Below are 15,503 nucleotides of genomic sequence, written 5' to 3'. Positions count from 1 at the left end.
GAGGAACCCCAGTGTCCAGGATGGGGAGGTTTGCAAGAGAAGGGGAGAAGCCGAGATCCAGGGAGAGCAGAGCAGCCTTAGGGGAGGTGACAGGGAGGAGGGGCTGGTGGTCGTGGGACGGCCAAGGGAGACGAAGGAGGGCTGAGCCTCAGCCTCTGCATTTGGCCACAGGAGCTAGTTGCTCAGTGGCCTGGCGAGAGTGGTTCTCTGGTCCGGAGGCGACGGGTGCCAGAGAGCAGAGACCTAAAGAGTGAGTGGGAGGTGAACAGAGACAGCAAGTGCGCACGGCTTCAAGAAGCTTCGCTGTGGAGGGCAGAGAGGGCTCGGAGTCTGCTAAGACCGCCAGGGAAAAGCTCTGAGGTGACAGTGTGGGGCCCCGAGGATTGCCTGGGGCCCTGGTCCTCCAAGACGGTGGATACCTATGGGTCCAGGGACAGGGCAGGGAGATGAGGAATGTGAAGGGGCTTTGCCCTGGCTGCCTCAGCTTCTCTCGATAGAAGTGGAAGTGGATAGGGGTCGAGAAAGGCACTGGAAGGTGGGGCTAGCCCCCGCCTCCCCTAGATTTAAATGGATTGGAATTTAAATTATTCCCCTTTAGGGCCAAATAAATATTTTAGAGGCATATGATCCACAGATTTTTAATGGACCTACAGATTTTTAAAAGTATTTTAAGCTTACTACATGAATGGAGAAAAGACTGGAAAAATATACTTCAAAATGCTGATAGTACTTATCTTTGAGTGATAGAATCAGAGGGTGGGTTTTTCCCTTTTAATGTTCTCACCTGTATATTTTTTAAAGTCATGAACAACTATTCCTTTGGAAATGAGGGGCAAAGTCAGTAAGTTTTGGCCCGCCAGGCTGCAGCACCAAGCTTTAAGGCCTGGCTGCGAGATGTAAAGGAGCAAGGTGGGGTGTCCCTCAGTAATAACGCCAGCGTGACAACACTGGCAAACGTCTCAGCGGGTCGTCCGGAATTGCACAGAACAAAATTCCTTACCATGAACAAATAACAGGAAGTTCCGAAATCTGTGGAAATAACCCCAGAAGGGCATTTTTTTTTTTAAAGGAGGAAAAGAAAGTTCAAGGCAGACTGGAAAGTGCCTGTGTCACCGACTCCTCAGCACAGACGCCTTGTGCTGGCCCAGCTGGTCTCTGGCGCTGAGGGGTGGGTTCATGGGGCAGATGGGGTCTTGTCAGGATGAGAGCGAGCCTTCCAGGGGACTCATGCAAATGGAGTCCCACTGGAGGAGTCGACTTTTCGAAAGCCTGAGCTGGTACCTCACGTCTTCAGTTGTGGTCTGGAATAGCAAATGGTACTGAAAATAAGCAAACGAGAGCTCTGATTGCCGTGTGCAGTGTAGGACTCTCCTCCTGTAGCCCTTCGTGCGGGGCCTCCTGAGGTTTACAGCAGATTCCGGTGGCTGAGACCTTAAAAACTGGACATCTGGACATGAGAAGCGGGGGGACCCCAAGCTGGGCCTTCATTTAGGAAAACAGCCCCGTTGCTTCATCTCCCTGGGGAGATGGTCCTTAGTGCTTTCCCTCGTACGGGTGATCACAGTGACTTCCGGTTCTGTGACTTCAGGATCTATAAAAGCTCACACAGTCGCCCAAACTCAGTTACTTTTTCTGTCAAAGAGAATTAAAAATCAGTCCCTGTGGGCTTTCGTAGCACCCTGTCCTCTGTTTGGGCCAGTGTCCTTCCCGAGCCCCTTTCAGATCTGCTCACCTGGGTGGTCTGGGCCCTCACCCTGCTTCTGCGAATCAGAATTCCAGACCTTGACCCTTCACCTGGGTGGTCTGGGCCCTCACCCTGCTTCTGCGAATCAGAATTCCAGACCTTGACCCTTCACCACTGCCCCATGGGGAGGGAGAGTAGGGGTGGGGACCCTCCACCAACCATCTCAGGGTGAGACAGTCAGAGCATTTTGGTTACAAACTTCGGGAAAGTTGGTCGTATTTCTACTTTGGATAGCTCCTTCCTGAGGTATATATTTTTTTTGCTTATATAATTTTTAAATTTTTTTCTTATTGCAAAAGCGACATGTTCATACTAGAACATTTAAATAGTCAAGAAAATAAAAATTACCTATGATTCTACTATGCGAGATGACCATTAATACTTTTGTATCTTTGTCTTTCTAGATATATAAAATCTTTACCAAAATGGGCTGACCTTCTGCCTTGTTTTTGGAAATCTTCTTTTCTTTCTGACGGTCTCCTTAGTTTGCCATGTCAATAGCTGTGGACTTTTATGGCGCATTTTACGTCGAAGCTGTATCCCAAATGGCACTGTACATACCATGTAGCCCTTGCCTCCCAAAGTTCGTTTGCTTTTAAATTTTCTGTCTGGCACCTGACTGTATTTTGCAGACCAGATTTTTTTTCCTACTTCTTTTTTGAACTTTAAGAAAAGTTTTCCATGAACCACTTTAGACAGCTGGAAGGGTGTGCAGGATGATAGGATAACCGTCCATGTTTCACCCTTTGGCATTTCCTCAGGAAAATTCTTTGTCAATAACTATTCACTGGTGTCGGCACAATTCTGAACGCAGAGGCCAGGGTTACTGGGATGGACATGTCCTTCCGCCCCCATCCCATGTGTATAATTGCAATTTTCAAACGACTGTCCACTGTGGACCGTCAGAACCGAAGGAGCCCCAGCCCAACCCTGACACCTTTCCTCCTTCTCACAGGGGGCAGTGCCCAAGGGAAACGCCACCAAGGAATTCATCGAGAGTTTACAGCTGAAGCCCGGGCAGGTGGTGTACAAGTGCCCCAAGTGCTGCAGCATCAAGCCCGACCGCGCCCACCACTGCAGGTACGCACGCGCCCGCGCTCACCCCCACACACGGCGCCCCCAGGGCGCCTGCAGCAGCTGAGGCTGACCCTTCCCGCCCTGGGCGCCAGCGACCGCCGCGAGTCTCCCTCCCAGTCCCCACAAGCCCACTGGATTGGAAAGAGCGTTTAGTTTGGGCTCAGCACACCTGTCTCACACCTGATGTAGCGCTGCCCGTGACTGCTTCCACCTCTGTTTCCAAATCCGTAATCCAGAAGGTTCCTGCTGTCCCTGCTTCACGGCGTGGTGACTTTAGTGAGAGCGCGGGAGACGCAGCTTTAGACAGTCGTCCTGCAAAGGTCTGGTACTTGACCCATGTAAGGGGCGGCTCCTAAATTGTGCGGGGTCGCCCTTGAATGAAAGCTTTTCTTTATGACAGAACTTCAGGGGATTGTGGCAGTGGTAGAATTCAGCCAGGAAAGCCTTTTCCCCATCACATCCGTGATGATTTTTCCCTTTTGGTTTTTAGATTTCTTTGAAGACAGCTAGCTAAAAATCGCACTTTATCATTACAAGGGAACTTTTAAATGCTGAATTGCAGAAATACGAACATGTCCCTTGGTCCCTTTGTCAGACTGGTGTGTGCTTGTGGAGGAGTGAACTGGCTCCCGATGCTGGGAGGTCATCCTTGCCAGTCGGAGGCTGCGGAAACATTCGGGTCTTGTGAGAGGTCCGGGCGACTGAAAGGGCGCATTTCCGTGTGGGCCTCACCGCCCACCTCAGAGGAGAGCATTGGCCTCCAGCATGCAGACCCCACAGTCCGCGCCTGCTCTGTCCCAGGCACCTCCGCCCACCCTGTCTCGTCATCGGTCATCTTGCCGTCCTCACGGTCCCTCTCAGAGACAGCTTTGCTACAGGAATGACTCCCTGGATGAGGACTTAAGGCTCACAGGGCTGAAGTGGTTCTTTACTCTCTCCTCCCCGAGCCCTCACTGCCTCCGCTGCCTGGCATTTCCTCGCAGCCTCCCCCTCGGGATGGTCCGAGGGAGGTTTGCTTGAGGGCTAGTAAGCAAATCAGCTTGAGGAAAACAAGAGCTGCTGGTCCGGATGAACTGGAGCGAGGCCGCCTGTGCGTCGCCTGTCCCTCACTCAAAAACTGTATGCTGACAACTGCTCCTTTGTGGCGGCTCGTGGTGGCCCACGCCATCTGGGGACCCACAGTTGTGGATAAGCAGAATTCCCAGAACGCCAAACAGAGCTGGGTTTATGACTGGTTGAGCCAAAGGCCTGCTGCCTGGTCAGAGGAAGTTGGTGTCGATCTTGCCAGCTGTTGGGTTCCTGTCCGCCCAGTAGAGGAACTGAAAACTCCCCATTTCTTGAGCTCTGGTGGGCACCACAGATACTCCGTGAATTGGACCTGCAGCTGTCCCTTCCATCTGGTGGTGTGTGGGTGGGTCTTCCGTCCAAGGAGAGGGACCATGGAAGCGTGTGGAAATTCTGCGGGGGGAGCCGTTTATGGTACCCTGGACCACCCAGGTGTTAGGCTTATGTGAGGTTCTTGCAGAAGGAGGTAGAGAGCCCTGGCCTTGGCAAAGCCTCACACCTGTCCTCACCGCTGGACACACACACACACTGGGGCTGAGACAGTCGTGGACTGCTCAGGGCGCCTCCAAATTCTTGTTTCATCTTTCTCACGGTTATGATTACTGGTAAAGCTTATGTAGCACTAGTACTGTTTTGAAAGAATTTTACATATATCATATCTAACCCTGAGTGATATCAGGGCCAGTTCTGCAGAGGGTGATTTGGAGAAGCTAAGTTTCTTTACCCAGAGCCCAAAGTGGGGGGCCCGAGAGCAGTGTTCTCTCCACTGCACGGCCTCACCCCAAATACTTTCTGCGCAGGGGCCAGGATGTGGTAGGTGCTTTTTCTTTGCCGATAACGGTAATCGTAGTGGGTGAGGTGTGGGAGGGAAGCGCCACTCGGTACCTTCCTGCTGTGTCTTTCCCCGCTCCCTGCCGGGGCGTCTCAGTCTGGCGAGGTGGCGCCTTCACTCGGCCGCCCTTGCTGAGCGGGGCCTTGGGCTTGGCCCTGTGCTGCAGCGGTGGGTTAGACATGGCCCTGACCTAGGCAGGGCAGGTGCACTCGTCCACCGCGGTATAGTTTGGTAAGTGCCGCCGTAGGGGGAGCCACGGGGCCCTCGTGGACGTGGCCGTGTTTCCACGGTGAAGCCATCACCCAGGTGGGCAGGAGGGCCTCGGCCAGCTCTTTGGGGCTGAGCACCAAGGAGGGGCCCTCGGACCCCCCGCAGAGGGAACACAGTGTAAGAGAACCTGAACGCATGTGAGCCAGTGAGACTACTGGGCTCCCCCAAGCTTTTGAAGGAAATGCTTTGGGGCCTGAAAAATGATAGGGAACCTGGAGGAAGACAGTCGGAGAAGCATCTTCCCTCTTCTGAAGCAGTGATTTAACAACGTGGGGGGCCTGGGAGACCCTGAGAGCGAGGCCGCCAGAAATACCTCTGTTTGTTTCGGATGTTCCGTCTGCTGCACGCGTGGGACTCGCTGCCAGGCACTCAGGGCCTGTGCGGGCTCCTCAGCCCCCGGCACCCCGCACACGAGACGTGGCATCGTGCCGGAGAGCAGTGCGTGGGGAGGGCTGGTGGACGTGGCTAGGAAGGAGCAAGCGAGGGGGGCCTCAGAGAAGGTGGTGGGTTTCGCCAGGAGGCGAGGGTGGAGGAAGGGCCCTCTGGGAGGGGACGCCGCTGAGCCCCCTGGCCACCGTGCCATGGCGGCTAGGGAGAGGGCCGGCTCTGAGGTGACCGACTCCCTAGTGGGGTGTCAGAGGTCGTGGGAAGCCCACATTCTTTCTTCCTCATGACAGATGGTGTCAGAGGTGGAACAGCCTGCTGCGGGCAGTCAGCACCCTGGGCCCGGAGTGTCCTTCACGGACCTGCTCAAGGACCCACCTTCAGGCCTTGGCCCTGGTACTCTCCAGGGCCCAGCCCCAGTGCCATTCAGGCTGGGTGTTTTGTGAGTCATGGGTGAGTTGGCCTCTGGGCAGTCCCTCCAGCCACCAGCATGGATGCAGATCTGACGGGACACACACACACACACACACACACACACACACACACACATCACAGACGACGCATCGACGAGACGCTTTACCACATGTGCTACCACCTGGCCCAGGAGCCTGCTTCTGAACAACTCCGTAAGCCAGAGGGAGAGGCGCCGTCTTGCAAACAGGAAACAGACTCACTTTCCCTTCGCCCTGTAGGACGAGTAGTTTTCTCACCTGGCTGCCCAGCGAGGCTTAGCCCCTTGTGCTTCCCGGCTTCCCGGCTTCCCGCCTGGCTCCTCAGGCTGGGCGGACAACAAAGGCGGGTCTGCCAAGAGGGCTCGTGTCTACTCTTGGGCAGCTTTCAGAGCATGCCAGGCCACGGGGCACCTCTGCTGAGCAAACGCTGCCCCCGAGTGCCCACTCGAATCCTCTTTTAGAAGTAAGTGTGGACGGAAGAGAAACTGCTCAAGAGCCTGCTGCGGGGAGGGGTCACCCCCAGGGGTTTGTTCCGGAGATGGGGAGGGGGCTGAGAACCCCAAGCTGATTGTCTCGGACCTTTCATGCAAGAGATGGGCCCTGGCGGTCGGAGGGACTCCGTGGAGGGACGAGGGGCCTGGCAGCTGAGACCTGGATGCAAGGAGCATCGTGATTCACTGTCCGCTTGTCTGGCCTTTTGAAAGCGTGTGCTGCCAGCAAGCGTTACCGATTAAAATATGGACTGTATGTTGTTCGTGTTGTTGTTCTTTAATTGGTAACAGAGATGGGGCAGGTCACGGAGGTGCAGGTACCTGACTTTCCTTTTACTTCCTCCATGTCCCTCGCCTGCCTCCCGTCCTTCCCCTGCCCTCCTGGCCCCAGGGAGATTCTGGAGCTGGGCCAGCATCTCTGCGATGGGCCATTTCTGACGCGTTAGTTAGCGAGGCCTTTTGAAGCTGTAGAGAAGAACAAGGCTGGAAACCAGAGTGACGCCAGCGCTGGCCTGAGCCAGGCCCGGTACCTGTTCTTGCCTCGTCCTTGTGTCAGCGCTTACTTCCTGTGGACGGGGAGCCTGAGGCTCGGGGTCCAGCGAGTCGGACCCAGGCCTGCCCTGCCACCAAAGCTCATGCCCTGCTCAGCAGAGGCCACACCTCCTCCTCGGGGCGCGGGTGAGCCCTGCAGCTCCGAGTCGAGTCGGTAGGACCTCGTCGTGGCAATGGAGCCCTCCTTCCAAGTGGCCTGCGCCCCTGGCCTGGAGTCTGGGGGCGGCTCACCTCCCTGCCAGAGGCGCTCCTCCAGCGCTTGCCGGGCCGGTCAGCGGGTCCAGCCCTTCTCTAGCAGGGCCCTGAGGCCGCCCCTCCCATGGGGTCCACCCGCCACAGCCCACCCTGCAGGAAGCAGGAAGCTGAGATAAAGTTCGTCATGGAAACTAGTGGACAGAAAAGCTAGTGGGAACTGAGGAACTTTCAAAAAATAAATCTAATCGGGTTATTTAGAAGCTCATGGTTATCATATTTCAAACTGTTTTGAACAAATAATGCACCCGAGATAAATAAGGAGCCCGTTCTAAAGCACTGAAAAGGGAACGATTTTGATGAACCCGTCTGTTGGCAAACGGGTCTTTCCAAACCTGAGCTTTGGGAAGCGGTTGCTGTCGAGCTCCCGTCATCTTTGTTCTTTTGTTTCATATCAGTACTTCGTTTTGTCCAGAAAGGGGTAGGGAGGGTGTTTGCTATGAATTAAGCTTGAAACTGTCCAAAAATGATCCCAATAGTAAGTTAGTCATTTGCAAATTAATTAGATCATCTGATCAACACGTAAGCCCGAATGACTTTCCTGCTGTTTTTGGCTAAGCGGCCATTATGTTAGAGCTGAAAGGCACTTGGAGGCGGGTTTCTTGCCACCCTGAGACATTCTGCACTTGACCTAGCTCTGAATTCTTCTAGCTCGCCCTTCCTGCCCGGAAGCTTCTGCTGAGAAGCTCCACCCAGCCCTCAGTTTTGGGTCTTCTGGGGAGACTGGGAGCAGCTGTTTTGTGTCCCATCTCATCCTGTCCGGTTTTCGAAACCGCGTCTTCATTCTGTCCTCTCAGTAAACCGAACTCTCAGCCCGGTCATCCCTCGGGAGAGCGGCTTTCCAGGCCCCGTCAGTGCCACCCAGTTTCTACGGTGAACAAGGCCGGAGGCCTTGGCCGTGCGGGACTGTCCCCCGGGCTGCAATCACCGATTCTGCGGGACCTAGCGCCGCCTCCCAAGCCCCTCTCCACACACGCGCAGCAGAACCCCAGCTCGCGAGGACAGCCTTAAACGTCTGCCTTTGGGCTTTTTCAGTGTTTGTAAGCGGTGCATTCGGAAGATGGACCACCACTGTCCCTGGGTCAATAACTGCGTGGGCGAGAACAACCAGAAGTACTTCGTCCTGTTTACAGTAAGTCAGCTTGCGAATCCCGCCCCGCCTCCCCGAAGCAGCGAGCGCTTTGTTCCCCCCAAATCTCAGCACTCACAACGTTCTCCGCTGCCGTTCAGAACACTGCCTGGCCGCGCAGGCCTTCGCCTTTCTGCCAAGCGCTCCTTGGCCCGACAAGGGCCTATCTGTTCCCAAGCCCTTCGTTTGAGCATCTAGAAAAATGACTCAAGTCGATTAGCTATAAGCAAGGGCCGTGTTCTTGGCTCCCATCTCCAGTGTCTGTTCTAAGCAGCTAAAGGAGGCAGTTTTGGTGATGACTGCAGGCTACCCTCAGCTGCAGGTAGGTGGGGGGTGCACTTAGTGTGAAGGCTGGAGGGGCTGTTGGCAGCCAGCGCCCTGACTTTCGGGTGAGGAGAAGCAGCTGGCCTGGAGCATTCTGGGGCAGCCCAGCGCACCCGGAGCCCAGGTCATGCCTGGTGATGGCCACTTGTTTCTGTTGCTGTTCTACAAGCTCGCAGTGAACAGCTGCTCACTCAGGCCCAAGGCTGGGGGTGGGGGACCGGTGAGGGAGTCTCCAGATGCCTCTGTGTCCTCCTCCTAAGCGAGCGTTCCCGAGCGGGGGGCTCTGAGCGCCCCTGTGCTGGGAGCCTGGCGGTGGAGAGTTCTCACAACAATGGTGTCTGCATTGCCTTCCTGTTTCAGATGTATATAGCTCTCATTTCCTTGCACGCCCTCATCATGGTGGGATTCCACTTCCTGCGTTGCTTTGAAGAAGATTGGACAAGTGAGTATGGGCCGCCTTTTCCTGCCTGCTCCAGGGGTGGGACGTGACCCCAGTAGGGGGCTGGTTCTTTGTTTCTGTCTGGTGCCAGGGGCCAACCTCGTTTTATCAGATCTCCTGCAAGCCTATGGACTGATCAGGGAAGGAGGAGCAGAGGCCCGAATCTCCCTTCATGAAAAAAAGCAGCCCCTTAAAATCAGTTCCGCAGGTAAAGTCGTGAGGTGGACAGAGGCTATGGCCTGAGCCGAGCCCAGGGCTGATGCAGGGCCCGGCCAGGGGGCGTGTCCAGGAGTGGGAGGCCTGTCCACAGAGGAGAACCTTTGTTTCTCTGACTTGAAGCAAAGCACTTTATTCAAAGGTCATTTTATTCCAATCTTGCAGAAATCCATTTTTAACTTTCTGGCTAGGATGCGGAGGTTTTCTATTAATTTGTTTGGTTTTTGTGGTGGTGATTTTTTAACTGCTCAGTCACCAGTTTACATCAAGATTATAGACAGATCCTTCCCGCTTTAGGAAGTATCCCATTTAAATGTGAAATGCTGAAGAAGGAACTCCAGCCAGAAGATGGTGCAAATTCTAAGGGGAAAACTAGATGCTGGAAAAACAAATAAGTAAAATGTTAGAGAAGAATAAAACTGAGAAATGAGAAAAACAGTTTAGCTGCTGCAGGAATTACGAGCGGCCACCTGCCGGGCCAGCCCTGTCACACCTACCGCCTGTGGGACAGGTGGCCTGAGCAGAAACATCCCATGTCTCCTGTTTTTCCCTTGACGGGACCCTTTTCCGTTGGACTGTCTTTTAGAAATTTTGCTCTTCCTGTACACACTGACTTCTTGGGCATGTTCTTGCTCTTTTATCCCCCAGAACTCATGAGGCTGTGACAAGGACAGTGTCTTTAGCTCCCGCCTGGTTAGTAAGAATCTTTCCCTATTTCTGTTCATAGTTTGCGCCTGACCCCCGCTGTCTGGCGCAGAGAACCCCACATGTGGCCGTCAGCTTGGGCTGCCATAGCAGTACCACAGACTGGGTGGCTCGAACGTTTATTTCTCATCGTCCTGGAGACTGGGAAGTCCCGAGCAGGGTGCCGGCAGCTTCCATTCCTGGCGCAGGCTCTCTTCTGGTTTTGCAGATGGCCACCTCCTCCTTGTCCTCACATGGCAGAGAGAGAAAAGCAAGCTCTCTGGTTTCTGTTCTGATAAGGGCACTAGTGCCATCATGACCTCATCTAACCCTCATCTCCCCTCTGGGAGATACCATCACATTGAGGGGCAGTTGTGGCTTCACCGAGTGAACTGGGGGGACACCGTTCACCCACAGCACCATGTCCTCCTGTTTTCGTGAGCACTGCAGATCAGGCACATGCTGGGGGGCGGGGGCGGTCAAGCTAGCGGACGGTGCAGAGGAGACGGGGTGATGAGTGGGCTCCCACAGCCCGCACCGTTCTCTGGGACTAGGCCGGCCACCAGCGTGTTTCCCGTAAACATTCCGACAGTACACGCATCCTGCTAGGCCGGGGGTCCAGCTCAACTCCCGATGTGGCCTTGGCAACTTGATAGTAGAGTCTGACAAAGACAACTTATCACAAATGCTGCCCACCCGTCACCAGGTTAACAGACACAGGCAGCGATGAGAGTAACACAGACCGTCAACGAGGCAGTGTCTGTGTTTGGAGCGGAGCTGACAGGGGCCATTTTCATAATGCCCACGAAAGCCAGGCGTGGCCCACCGAGCTTGTTGAGCAGTGGCTGATTTCGACCTTGTAACAAGCCAGCAGGGTAGGAGAGATGCTCCCCACAGTGCAGATGACAAAAGTTGGGGGCTCACGGGGGTTGAGCAGGTTCCTGAGCTCACACAGCTAAGAGGGCCTGCGAGCCCAGCCTGAGTCTGGAGCGGAGATTTCCAGCCTGTCTGGACGATTCCAATACTCAGCTCTTCCCTGCACGTTCTTGATTGTCTTCGGCACAATTCCTGATGGCGGAGGCTTGAGACACCCAGTTCCTGTGGAAGCTAGCATGGGAGGGTGCAGGACAGTCTCCAAGGTGAAGGCCTGAGAATTGGCCGTGTGTGGCAGCAACTGCCATCACAGTTCAGCCCCGGATGAGCTGCTGGGCCATCCAGCTTGCGTACGAAGGGGCGGGGGGCTGTCTACCCCGTGAGGGCACTTAGAGTTGATATTAAAAGAAGGGTAGGGCGGTGGTTCCACATTCCCCGGATCTGGTTCCTGCCCCCTCAAACTCCATGCATAGCTCCAGGGGCCAGCCCCAGAGGGGGAGGATGCTTGCAAGTGTGCACAGTATGCACAGATAGGGGACAGGCCACAGCATGGGGCTCTGCCCCCAGCACCAGGCCCAGGGCAGCTCGGGGGCCGGGGTAAGGAGGGAGCAAGGCACCTCCATCTGGTGAGCACCCCCCGTCCTGGGCTGAGGCCAAGCTGTGCCAAGGCGCTCGCGTTTTTTCAGTCATTCGGTTGTACAGAGGGCACACCACAGCCCGGAGCCCCGACCTCTTGCCCACATTGCTTGTCGTCAGCAGCGCTCCGTGGCTGGTTGTGTAGCAGGGAGCCAAAGTCCCTGCCATTCTGGAGCCGGAGGTGTAGTGGGAGAGGCAGATGGCAAGCAAACACAGAAACACGGGATGCCACAGTGAATGGGACAGAGTCTTAGAGGGGGCATCTTAGTGAGAGCTTGTGACAGGAGTTGGTGCCGGGATCCACACCCCACCATATCTGCTCGACTTGGAGCCCACACCCTTCCTACCTCCCCGTTCGGCCCCAAGGCCAGGCAGGCAGCTGCCAGACCTGTGGCCACCCAGCCAAGCCCTGACCAGCAAGGACCTAAGGTGGTAAACCATCGGAGGCGTCGTTAAGTTCCAAGGGACATGTGAGGGGATACGGGCATTTAGATGAGACAGCCTGTGCCCTACCCCAGATTTGGGAGCTGAGTTCCAAGCTTGGTCCCTCCTGTGGCCCTCCTGACACCTCCTGTGATGAGCCAGCAGGGAGGCTCCGACGGGGAACTTAACCCCTGAATTCCCAAAGCCCAGTGAGGCCCGACTGCCCTCTCCGCCAGGGAGGCCGGTTGAGTCCCGGAGCAGCCGGAGCTGCGAGGTACATGTGCAGCCCAGGCTTGACAGGCACGGGCGGGTGTCAGAGAGGGCAAGACCCCACGGGCCTGCACTGTGGTACCACTGCCATCAGCAGGGCCCCCACCACCCTATGTGGGCCATATTCCCCCAGGAGGTTCCCGAGACACTGCCGTGATAGCAGAGAGCCAGAGAAGGGGCTTCCCCCTGCTCACCCCACCATCTCCCCCAGCACGTCTGCTTTTCTTATCGGTGGGTTGGATTTCTGATTTGGACTTTGTTCAAAGGATTCCACTGCTTCAAACAAAACCACACATATAGTCAACCTCGCTGCTCTGCAGTGGAGCCACTAGAGGCCTAGAGAGGGACAAGGACTTGTCTTGGGTCACACCCCAGGTCAGTGTGAGCTTGTAGGGGGGCGAGGAGAGTGAAAGCTCCTGCTCTGGGCCGGGCGGTGACTCCACACTCAGGGACTGACAATCTCAGTGACTCAGGGGCTCCCGTGGGCCTCACCTCCCACCTGGGTCAGGGCCCAGCCCAGCAGTCAGACTGCCCTGGCGAGCTTCAAATCCAAAAGCCACTGAGTGATCCTAGGTCCTGTCTTCGCCTCTCACCCCTGAACAGATACAGGTGCAGAGGGTGGCAGTGCCCAGTACAGAAATACCTGGAAAACTCACGGCCGGGACTGGACTGAGGCCCCTCCACCTGGGCCACCTGCAGTGTGCGCGCTGAGGAGGAGAGGGTCTCCTGTGGTGGGGTCAGGCCTTCATGCCTCGGCTCCGGGTCTTTCCGTGTGCCAGGCACTGTGCTTGGCACTGGGAGACAGACATCACAGGCTGGCCAGGGAAAGAGGCAGTAGCAAGGAATGGCACGTGTGAGGGAGAGGCAGCCAGGCGTGGGGCAGGGTGGTCCCCGCCGAGGCCCGGAGGCCCCAGGTCCTGCAGGGCCGGAGGCAGAGTGGCAGCCTTGGGGGCAGCGGGCAGCAGGCCACAGCCCTGAGCCCCACACGCTCCTTCTCTTTCAGAGTGCAGCTCCTTCTCGCCGCCCACGACGGTCATCCTCCTGATCCTGCTGTGCTTCGAGGGGCTGCTCTTCTTCATTTTCACGTCGGTGATGTTTGGGACCCAGGTGCACTCCATCTGCACGGACGAGACGGTAAGCGGACGGCCGGCCACCACCTCCGCGCCGGGGCTGGACCTGGGCAGGTGTTGCTGGGGCGCTGCTTGCGGGCCACACCTGGGAGCCCCAGGCCAGGCCCCGGCGTGCAGAAACACTGGGTCTTCACGCACACTCAGGTCTCCCCGCCATGGGGCTGGCGTGGCAGGTCACACCAGGAATGGGCCCTGCAGCCTTGGGGAAGGGCACCCTTGGCCACAAGTCCTTCCATCCTCCCAACATGGTTCTGTCTGACCGCTGCTTGGTGTCGGGCACTGTGCCGGGCACTGGAACGCCCTTCCCGTCCGGGGCCACAGGCCTGCAGACAAGGTAGTGGACAAAGGGCGCCCTAACCCGGGTGGCACAAGCAGGGTCAGTGTCCCAGAGGAGGCGATTTCGTGACTAGGTCCCGAGGGCGGAGTCAGGAGACAGCCCCACCTGGAGCCCCAGATCAGTTGGTAGCAAGCTCCCACCTGGCCTCCAGGTCACCTCTGCTTGGCCCAGCTCTGGTCCTCGTTGGTTGCCTTTTCCCTGTCCCCACCTTCCACCTACTCCCAGCTCCTTGTCTGGGAGCTTCGAAGCTGCTGGCTGGACTGGAGCCTGCTCCCCTGGGGCCACTGCCACCACCTCCCAACCTTCCTCAGAAGCCTCAAGGTGGTCAGTCCATGGCGTGACATGGGCCTTTCTTCCCTTGTTGGCTTTGGAGCCCAAGTAAGGGGTGCCAGAAGGAAGGAACAGAGTCATAAGGTCATGAATTCACCAGGGCACTACTCCTGGCTTCCCAGGGTCCCCTCCAGTGGCAGCTCTCAGCAGTCATCGAGGACCCCGAGGGGCTGGGGTAGCTTCGGGCCCGTTGGGTAGTCAGCCTTAGATGGAAGCTCACAGGGAGGCAGAGACCTCCCCATGGGTGTGGCACGTCAGCGTGTCACCGTGTCAGCGTGCAGAGGAGTACGACGCTGCCTGGCTGCCAGGGCGCCGTCATTTGTATCTGTGGGACTCCCAACAGTTTAGAAGTTGGGTGGCTCTCAGCAACTTCTTGCTTTTGTAAGAAATAACATCATTGCGAAAGAGTTTCTGTAAAAATAGCCACCAGCGATATAGATCCAGCCATGTATCCAAGCACTAAACGACATGACTTCTCTGCATGAGACCTGTGGGGACCAGAGGTGACTGTGCTGCCAGGCCACACACCCAGGGTCTGGGGGAGTCCGCAGGAGAGCTCGCAGGCCGTTCCTGCAGGGAGTCGTTGGGAAGGGCAGGGGAAGTGGGGAGGCCCCATGGGCCACGGGGACGGTGTCTTCCCCTCACCCCGGCCTTCCTGGTCCGTAGCCTGTGAACAGAGACTCAGACTGCGCTGTCCCCTCAGCCCCCCTCCCTGCTCCCCCACCTCACAGGAGACCGTGGCAGGCCGCCCCGGGCCGCGCTCCTGCCAGGCTGCTTCTCCCGTGCGCCGGGCAGGGCACATGCCCTGGCCCTGCCCACTGACCAGCCCCGTCTGAAGAAGGCGGGGACCGGCTTTCTTCGCCAGCCTCCATTTTTCCTTTGAGACTTAACGGGCAGGGGGCGTGGTACAGGCTCCGTGACAACTGCTGAGGTGGCCTCAGGTCACACTTCTCCCCATGAGACCTTGGCCATGACCGAGGCTGACTGGTCTGTCCGTGCGACCCCTCTAACCTGTACTAATTCCTTCTTCCTCGTCTGGTGACTTCTCCCCTCACCCATGGTCTCTCCCCCGCTGTCCCGCCGTCTCAGCCGTGCCTCGCCAGCCCCTCTAAGTAGGTGCTTCTTCACCTCCCAGGCTGGCGAGACTGGCAGCGCCCGAGCAGCCGTTTGATTCGTTCCTTTTTTTTTTTGTCTGCAAAGTGGTCGTACTAACTTCAAACTTCCAATGAACTGATCCCAAGTCACGATCGCCAGCTCTGAGGCTTCCTGAAGCCTTCACAGCCCTCCCACACACAGCCCAGCACCCGGCCAGAAATGCTTCTGCAGAGCCCAGCGAAGTCCCCAAAGTCTGCGTAGATGTCCCCATCACGTGACAAAGCACATCGGATCGGCAGACTAGGAGCAATGGCTTAGGTGCCTGCTGACTGTGCTCATTCCCCTGCCCTTCCTGGGGGGACTTGTGAACATGTGCCCACCCCGCCCCACAGAACAATATGACTTTTTTAAAACATTTTTATGAGAGAAAGGGAAGAAAGATGTATTATGTAGTTAGCTTTATAGCTTTGACGAGGAAGCGTTGACTGCGTTCACCTC

General features: G+C 56.6%; 1 protein-coding gene across 11 annotated transcripts in view; it reads left to right on the top strand.

The window, feature by feature from the left end:
• The window catches only part of ZDHHC3 (zDHHC palmitoyltransferase 3), a 47,844-nt gene that overhangs the window by 23,760 nt on the left and 8,581 nt on the right, over window positions 1-15,503 (top strand). For 8 of the 11 annotated variants that reach the window (XM_039837506.1, XM_039837507.1, XM_039837504.1 and 5 more), the window contains 5 exons: window positions 2,700-2,824; window positions 8,155-8,251; window positions 8,933-9,014; window positions 9,103-9,219; window positions 13,117-13,247. In XM_039837506.1, the coding sequence (XP_039693440.1) occupies window positions 2,700-2,824; window positions 8,155-8,251; window positions 8,933-9,014; window positions 9,103-9,219; window positions 13,117-13,247 (552 nt within the window). The remainder of the gene's footprint in view (window positions 1-2,699; window positions 2,825-8,154; window positions 8,252-8,932; window positions 9,015-9,102; window positions 9,220-13,116; window positions 13,248-15,503) is intronic. The other 3 variants (XM_039837512.1, XM_039837513.1, XM_039837510.1) reach the window with 2 other exon arrangements.

This window comes from Pteropus medius, unplaced genomic scaffold, assembly GCF_902729225.1.
Source record: "Pteropus medius unplaced genomic scaffold, Ma_sr-lr_union100, whole genome shotgun sequence".
NCBI classification, from domain to species: domain Eukaryota; kingdom Metazoa; phylum Chordata; class Mammalia; order Chiroptera; family Pteropodidae; genus Pteropus; species Pteropus medius.
This window is presented reverse-complemented; position numbering and strand designations above follow the sequence as displayed.